General features: G+C 44.8%; 1 protein-coding gene across 1 annotated transcript in view; it reads left to right on the top strand.

Moving 5' to 3' along the window:
* Positions 1-10,000, top strand: part of LOC310875288 (low-density lipoprotein receptor-related protein 1-like) — a 285,578-nt gene that overhangs the window by 76,208 nt on the left and 199,370 nt on the right. The window contains 1 exon segment of the mRNA XM_083788472.1: positions 2,265-2,396. Within this exon segment, the coding sequence (XP_083644598.1) occupies positions 2,265-2,396 (132 nt within the window).

Below are 10,000 nucleotides of genomic sequence, written 5' to 3'. Positions count from 1 at the left end.
TGATCAGAGTCACTGAGAGGGTCTGACTGACTGACTGTCTCTGATCAGAGTCACTGAGAGGGTCTGACTGACTGACTGACTGTCTGTCTGTCTGACTGACTGACTGACTGACTGACTGACTGACTGACTGACTGGCTGACTGACTGACTGTCTGACTGACTGACTGACTGACTGACTGTCTGACTGACTGACTGACTGACTGACTGACTGACTGACGGTCTCTGATCAGAGTCACTGAGAGGGTCTGACTGACTGACTGACTCTGATCAGAGTCACTGAGAGGGTCTGACTGACTGACTGACTGACTGACTGACTGACTGACTGACTGACGGTCTCTGATCAGAGTCACTGAGAGGGTCTGACTGACTGACTGACTGACTGACTGACTGACTGACTGACTGACTGACTGACTGACTGACGGTCTCTGATCAGAGTCACTGAGAGGGTCTGACTGACTGACTGACTGACTGACTGACTGACTGACTGACTGACTGACTGACTGACTGACTGACTGACTGACTGACTGACTGACTGACTGACTGACTGACTGACTGACTGACTGACGGTCTCTGATCAGAGTCACTGAGAGGGTCTGACTGACTGACTGACTGACTGACTGACTGACTGACTGACTGACTGACTGACTGACTGACGGTCTCTGATCAGAGTCACTGAGAGGGTCTGACTGACTGACTGACTGACTGACTGACTGACTGACTGACTGACTGACTGACTGACTGACTGACTGACTGACTGACTGACTGACTGACTGACTGACTGACTGACTGACTGACTGACTGACTGACTGACTGACTGTCTCTGATCAGAGTCACTGAGAGGGTCACCGTCCGTCTGTCCCCGTACTATAGGAATCAGTGTTGTTTTCATCGACTAAGAAAACTAAGACGAAAAATGTTCGTCGACTACATTTTTTCACTGACGAAAACTAAATAGAAACTAAATGAAAACGAATCTATGATGACTAAAACTATAAGACTAAATATACTGACAATTTCGTCAACAAATATAAACTAGACTAAAATGTTAGGAAAGGGACTAGTGGACAAGAGATCCAGTATAAGTCATTTTACACTTGGTTTCATGCTGAAAATAGCCGATCTACAAGCTCACAACGTTGTGAGCTTGTAGATCGGCTATTTTCAGCAAGTGTAAAAACTCATTATGACGGCATCAAGGCCCGCCAAAACACATTTTAGTCGACTAAATCAACCGTAACTTTAGTCGACTAAAACTAGACTAAACACTAAGACATTCCAGGTGACTAAAATGTGACTAAAACTAAGTGAAAACTATTCAAGAGACTAACGACTAAAACTAAAATCAAAATGTGCTGCCAAAACAACACTGGTAGGACTAGAGGAACCAGAAAACTTGACTTGGTTTGGTTTATTTAGCACAAAATGTAAAAACAACACAAAAGGATATCCAGGCCTCTGCCTACATTATGACACTTTATATGTTCATAATTGTTTAACCCATTCTGACCGGGCACCCATTTTGGTGTCAGCATCATGTTATGCTTTAGCTATTTAAAAATATCAGATCTACAAGCTCATATCGCGACACCGAGTGGCGCGATACGAGCTTGTAGGTCTGCTATTTTTGAAAAAAAATCGAAGAACGACTGACATTTTTAGAATCTGATCTCAGGTCAGAATGGGTTCTTCAGACCAGTGTGTGTCCGGCGGAAACCTCGTATGAATCTGATCTCAGGTCAGAATGGGTTAAAGGACAACTTTAGTTTTTTTCAACCACGGTTCATGTATTTCTATTTTTATTTGCTGCTTTCTTTCGTTTTAGGGATTTTAGCATTCGAGCATGGGGCTAAATATGTATTTTCTTTTACAAAATGTTATGGTGATGTATTTTTGTATTATTTACTATAGTCCTGATAAACCCCAGGAACCCCAGAAAATGAATGGAGATTCATTTCCTGGGCCACTCGTTGTTCTGAAAGGGGGAGGGACTGCAACGCTCTATAGTCTCAATATGTCAGTTTGACACATTCAAGTCTGGAGCTCTCTGGTGGTGCTGTTGCCCCCGCGACCCGACTACGGATAAGCGGTTGAAGATGGATGGATGGATGGATGCAAATGTACCATTTACTAATCACACCTCCACTTGTACCCCCCTCTCTCTCTCTCTCTCTCTCTCTCTCTCTCTCTCTCTCTCTCTCTCTCTCTCTCTCTCTATCTCTCTCCCTCTCCCCCCCCCCCTCTCTCTCTCTCTCTCTCTCTCTGTAGCTCCTAACCCCTGTGCGGCCAACGGCGGCATGGGTCCGTGTTCTCACCTGTGTCTCATCAACTACAACCAGACCTTCTCCTGTGCCTGTCCGCACCTGATGAAGCTGGGCCAGGACAACCACACCTGTTACGGTAAGACAGACACACCTGTTACGGTAAGACAGACACACCTGTTACTGTAAGACAGACACACCTGTTACGGTAAGACAGACACACCTGTTACGGTAAGACAGACACACCTGTTACTGTAAGACAGACACACCTGTTACAGTAAGACAGACACACCTGTTACAGTAAGACAGACACACCTGTTACGGTAAGACAGACACACCTGTTACGGTAAGACAGACACACCTGTTACGGTAAGACAGACACACCTGTTACGGTAAGACAGACACACCTGTTACAGTAAGACAACCACACCTGTTACGGTAAGACAGACACACCTGTTACGGTAAGACAGACACACCTGTTACAGTAAGACAGACACACCTGTTACAGTAAGACAGACACACCTGTTACAGTAAGACAACCACACCTGTTACAGTAAGACAGACACACCTGTTACAGTAAGACAGACACACCTGTTACGGTAAGACAGACACACCTGTTACAGTAAGACAGACACACCTGTTACGGTAAGACAGACACACCTGTTACGGTAAGACAGACACACCTGTTACGGTAAGACAGACACACCTGTTACAGTAAGACAGACACACCTGTTACAGTAAGACAGACACACCTGTTACGGTAAGACAGACACACCTGTTACGGTAAGACAGACACACCTGTTACGGTAAGACAGACACACCTGTTACAGTAAGACAGACACACCTGTTACAGTAAGACAACCACACCTGTTACGGTAAGACAGACACACCTGTTACTGTAAGACAGACACACCTGTTACGGTAAGACAGACACACCTGTTACAGTAAGACAGACACACCTGTTACAGTAAGACAGACACACCTGTTACAGTAAGACAACCACACCTGTTACAGTAAGACAGACACACCTGTTACAGTAAGACAGACACACCTGTTACGGTAAGACAGACACACCTGTTACGGTAAGACAGACACACCTGTTACGGTAAGACAGACACACCTGTTACAGTAAGACAGACACACCTGTTACAGTAAGACAACCACACCTGTTACGGTAAGACAGACACACCTGTTACTGTAAGACAGACACACCTGTTACGGTAAGACAGACACACCTGTTACAGTAAGACAGACACACCTGTTACAGTAAGACAGACACACCTGTTACAGTAAGACAACCACACCTGTTACAGTAAGACAGACACACCTGTTACAGTAAGACAGACACACCTGTTACGGTAAGACAGACACACCTGTTACAGTAAGACAGACACACCTGTTACGGTAAGACAGACACACCTGTTACGGTAAGACAGACACACCTGTTACAGTAAGACAGACACACCTGTTACGGTAAGACAGACACACCTGTTACGGTAAGACAACCACACCTGTTACGGTAAGACAGACACACCTGTTACAGTAAGACAGACACACCTGTTACGGTAAGACAGACACACCTGTTACGGTAAGACAACCACACCTGTTACGGTAAGACAACCACACCTGTTACGGTAAGACAACCACACCTGTTACGGTAAGACAACCACACCTGTTACGGTAAGACAACCACACCTGTTACGGTAAGACAGACACACCTGTTACTGTAAGACAGACACACCTGTTACAGTAAGACAGACACACCTGTTACGGTAAGACAGACACACCTGTTACGGTAAGACAGACACACCTGTTACGGTAAGACAGACACACCTGTTACAGTAAGACAACCACACCTGTTACGGTAAGCCTGTCCTCACGCAGACAGACACACCTGTTACGGTAAGACAACCACACCTGTTACGGTAAGACAACCACACCTGTTACGGTAAGACAACCACACCTGTTACGGTAAGACAACCACACCTGTTACGGTAAGACAACCACACCTGTTACGGTAAGACAGACACACCTGTTACGGTAAGACAGACACACCTGTTACGGTAAGACAGACACACCTGTTACGGTAAGACAGACACACCTGTTACGGTAAGACAGACACACCTGTTACGGTAAGACAGACACACCTGTTACGGTAAGACAGACACACCTGTTACAGTAAGACAGACACACCTGTTACAGTAAGACAACCACACCTGTTACAGTAAGACAGACACACCTGTTACGGTAAGACAGACACACCTGTTACGGTAAGACAGACACACCTGTTACAGTAAGACAGACACACCTGTTACGGTAAGACAGACACACCTGTTACAGTAAGACAGACACACCTGTTACAGTAAGACAACCACACCTGTTACAGTAAGACAGACACACCTGTTACAGTAAGACAGACACACCTGTTACAGTAAGACAACCACACCTGTTACGGTAAGACAGACACACCTGTTACAGTAAGACAGACACACCTGTTACAGTAAGACAGACACACCTGTTACAGTAAGACAGACACAACTGTTACAGTAAGACAGACACACCTGTTACAGTAAGACAACCACACCTGTTACAGTAAGACAGACACACCTGTTACAGTAAGACAGACACACCTGTTACGGTAAGACAGACACACCTGTTACAGTAAGACAGACACACCTGTTACAGTAAGACAACCACACCTGTTACAGTAAGACAGACACACCTGTTACAGTAAGACAGACACACCTGTTACAGTAAGACAGACACACCTGTTACAGTAAGACAACCACACCTGTTACAGTAAGACAACCACACCTGTTACAGTAAGACAGACACACCTGTTACAGTAAGACAGACACACCTGTTACAGTAAGACAACCACACCTGTTACAGTAAGACAGACACACCTGTTACAGTAAGACAGACACACCTGTTACAGTAAGACAGACACACCTGTTACAGTAAGACAACCACACCTGTTACGGTAAGACAGACACACCTGTTACAGTAAGACAGACACAACTGTTACAGTAAGACAACCACACCTGTTACAGTAAGACAGACACACCTGTTACAGTAAGACAGACACACCTGTTACAGTAAGACAACCACACCTGTTACGGTAAGACAGACACACCTGTTACAGTAAGACAGACACACCTGTTACAGTAAGACAGACACACCTGTTACAGTAAGACAGACACAACTGTTACAGTAAGACAGACACACCTGTTACAGTAAGACAACCACACCTGTTACAGTAAGACAGACACACCTGTTACAGTAAGACAGACACACCTGTTACGGTAAGACAGACACACCTGTTACAGTAAGACAGACACACCTGTTACAGTAAGACAGACACACCTGTTACAGTAAGACAACCACACCTGTTACAGTAAGACAACCACACCTGTTACAGTAAGACAGACACACCTGTTACAGTAAGACAGACACACCTGTTACAGTAAGACAGACACACCTGTTACAGTAAGACAACCACACCTGTTACAGTAAGACAACCACACCTGTTACAGTAAGACAGACACACCTGTTACAGTAAGACAGACACACCTGTTACAGTAAGACAACCACACCTGTTACAGTAAGACAGACACACCTGTTACAGTAAGACAGACACACCTGTTACAGTAAGACAACCACACCTGTTACTGTAAGACAGACACACCTGTTACAGTAAGACAGACACACCTGTTACTGTAAGACAGACACACCTGTTACAGTAAGACAGACACACCTGTTACAGTAAGACAGACACACCTGTTACAGTAAGACAGACACACCTGTTACGGTAAGACAGACACACCTGTTACAGTAAGACAGACACACCTGTTACGGTAAGACAGACACACCTGTTACGGTAAGACAGACACACCTGTTACGGTAAGACAGACACACCTGTTACTGTAAGACAACCACACCTGTTACGGTAAGCCTGTCCTCAACCTAACGACAACCACACCGAGACACATCTCAACCAACAACAACAACAGAGCTTAAAGGGTAAGACCACTTTTTTTGAGGTTTGGGTTGTGTAGTTACTTTGCCATGATGCAACTCCACATGTGGACAAGAAATAAAAAATAACTGCTCCAGTGATTAGAAATTGATAATTCAAAATATGCTCCTCGTTGACTTACATTGTAGCTAAAACAGCTCTCAAAGCCACTCTTTTAGTACGTAAACAAACACAAACAATGTTTATTCAGACAATATAGAGCATCACCAAAACTCATGTGGTTTTATTTTTTCATAAAAATGTTAGATTCCTGTTGGTTTTACTATTTGAAGATCTGGATCCGGATCCACGGATCCAGTCCGGGTTTTCTTCCCAATAAAAAATGGACAAACCAACAGGAATCTAACATTTTTATGGAAAAATAAAACCACATGAGTTTTGGTGATGCTCTATATTGTCTGAATCAACATTGTTTGTGTTTGTTTACGTACTAAAAGAGTGACTTTGAGAGCTGTTTTAGCTACAATGTAAGTCAACGAGGAGCATATTTTAAATTATCAATTTCTAATCACTGGAGCAGTTATTTTTTATTTCTTGTCCACATTTGGAGTTGCATCATGGCAAAGTAACTACACAACCCAAACCTCAATAAAATTGGTCTTACCCTTTAAGATAAAGAGACATAGAGAACAGCATATCTCAAATGTTATCTTATTTTCGGAACACAGTTCTTATGACGAAGATTCCCAACGGCTCAGGAAACAGGCAAGAGTTGCCAGAGATAAGTAACTGTGAATCCATTAAGCCGACCAAAGTGCTGAACAAGTGTTGACTTGAACTCTGGCTTCAGAACGTTGGATCTGAGCTGAGAGGGAGTCAGACGAGGCTCAACGAGCCTCCGTCAGCATCACCACAGTGGACTGAGTTAAAGGTCAAAGGTCATGAGTGAACAGTAACGTCCTCAGACGGGCAGACAGCGGAGCGGGATAGCTCGCTCTCTGCCTAATCGTCCTAGCCAATCAAGCGCTGCGCGGCTAATACAATTGCGTCTGGTGTGACTCCAGTGATTGTGTTTTGCGCTGTGGGTCGGCTAACTCGATAACGCTGAATGATTCCAATCATTCACCCACCCCCCCCTCCTCCACCCTTCCCCCCCCCATATACACACACACACACACACACACACACACACACACACAAACACACACACACACACACACAAATCGGCCTGATGTCTGCGTCTCATCGCAGACAGAGAGGAGTCGACACAGAAACTACTGCTATTACTTATTCTAAGACCTGAGGCAGAGTCTACACAATAATGTCTTCTGAATCCTTTTCTAAACCAGTGAACAGTGATATTCAAACCTTTTTTTCTCTTGTCATGGATCACCCTGCAGGATTATATGTATTTGGCTGTGCAAGAACGCACGCACGCACGCATGCACGCACACACACACACACATGCACACACACACAGGCGCACACAGGCGCAAAAAATACATTTTGTTTGACAAGGATTATATTCTTCCTCCTCCTCAGCAGAAAGAGTGTCATGTCTGCCAGACCAGAGAAGGTGGAGAGAGAGGACATGCTTTCAACAATAACGCTGTGTGTGCGTGCATGTGTGTGTGCATGCGTGCGTGCGTGTGCATGCGTGCGTGCGTGCGTGCGTGTGTGCAATTCCAGGAACTACAGAGCGTCGCAGTCCCGCCCCCTCGAGAGATCCGGAAAAGAAATCACCGTTCATTTTACTCATAGGCATTTCTTAAAGTATTTATTTAAAGACGGTTACGCCGCGGACAAAGCCAACTCGGATCGTGACAAATCATGACAATGAACACAATGTTTTGGGGCCGATCAAATCATTAGAAAGAAGAAAATAAAGGCAGGAGACAACACTATTTGTTTTGTTTTCCGTCTTATAAATTATTCGATCGGCCCCAAAACATAGTGTTTGTTCATTGTCATGATTTGTCACGATCCGAGTTGTCTTTGTCCGCGGCGTAACCGTCTTTAAATAAATACTTTAAGAAAAGCCTATGGGAAAAATGCATCGGGATTCATTTCCTGGGCCGTTCGTTGTTCTGAAAGGGGGAGGGACTGCGACGCTCTATAGCGGCCCTCTCCATGAAGTTCCCCCCAGCTATAGAGTGATATGTCTACACATGAAGTCCCCCCCAGCTATAGGGTGATATGTCTACACATGAAGTCCCCCCAGCTATAGAGTGATATGTCTACACATGAAGTCCCCCCCAGCTATAGGGTGATATGTCTACACATGAAGTCCCCCCCAGCTATAGAGTGATATGTCTACACATGAAGTCCCCCCAGCTATAGAGTGATATGTCTAGACATGAAGTCCCCCCCAGCTATAGGGTGATATGTCTACACATGAAGTCCCCCCCAGCTATAGGGTGATATGTCTACACATGAAGTTCCCCCCAGCTATAGAGTGATATGTCTACACATGAAGTCCCCCCCAGCTATAGGGTGATATGTCTACACATGAAGTTCCCCCCAGCTATAGGGTGATATGTCTACACATGAAGTTCCCCCCAGCTATAGAGTGATATGTCTACACATGAAGTCCCCCCCAGCTATAGGGTGATATGTCTACACATGAAGTTCCCCCCAGCTATAGGGTGATATGTCTACACATGAAGTTCCCCCCAGCTATAGGGTGATATGTCTACACATGAAGTCCCCCCCAGCTATAGGGTGATATGTCTACACATGAAGTTCCCCCCAGCTATAGAGTGATATGTCTAGACATGAAGTCCCCCCCCAGCTATAGAGTGATATGTCTAGACATGAAGTCCCCCCCAGCTATAGAGTGATATGTCTACACATGAAGTTCCCCCCAGCTATAGGGTGATATGTCTACACATGAAGTTCCCCCCAGCTATAGAGTGATATGTCTACACATGAAGTCCCCCCCCAGCTATAGGGTGATATGTCTACACATGAAGTTCCCCCCAGCTATAGGGTGATATGTCTACACATGAAGTTCCCCCCAGCTATAGGGTGATATGTCTACACATGAAGTTCCCCCCAGCTATAGGGTGATATGTCTACACATGAAGTCCCCCCCCAGCTATAGAGTGATATGTCTACACATGAAGTTCCCCCAGCTATAGAGTGATATGTCTACACATGAAGTCCCCCCCAGCTATAGGGTGATATGTCTACACATGAAGTTCCCCCCAGCTATAGGGTGATATGTCACAAGGGGTGAGCAACGTTGAGGACGGCGAGGGCCAATATATTTCCACACTCACTCCAGAGGGGCCACAGTGCATGTTACTGTCGTAGCCGAAAAATAGCCGATCTACAAGAATGTGTCGCAATGCGACGCGTTTTGAGCTTGTAGATCAGCTATTTTTGCTATATTTGAATTGGAAACCTGAAATTTATTTAGCCATTTTTTTTTTTGAATCCTGAAAAGTAACCTAGTTTTTATTGAATTTCAAATGCATTTAGTTATAGTTATAGTTAACTTTATTGACTGTTAACATAACTACATTGGACACAAAAAGACAAGAACATTTTAATACTATAGTCATTAAGTACTATAGTAATTTAATACTAGTCATGAAGTAACTAAAGCAGGTTTGGAATTGTAAACAGCTGACATCAATACTATATCAGTATTCTGATATTAACATGCGGGCCACATTAAGTGAAGGTGGGGGGCCGCATGTGGCCCCGGGCCACCAGTTGCCCACCCCTGCTCTACACTATGCTATCTACCTGACTCCCCC

Source organism: Protomyctophum parallelum, assembly GCF_964188405.1.
Source record: "Protomyctophum parallelum genome assembly, chromosome: 18".
In the NCBI taxonomy this organism is placed as follows: Eukaryota; Metazoa; Chordata; class Actinopteri; order Myctophiformes; family Myctophidae; genus Protomyctophum; species Protomyctophum parallelum.
Note: the sequence above shows the minus strand (reverse complement) of the source record. Positions and strands in the feature narration are given on the sequence as shown.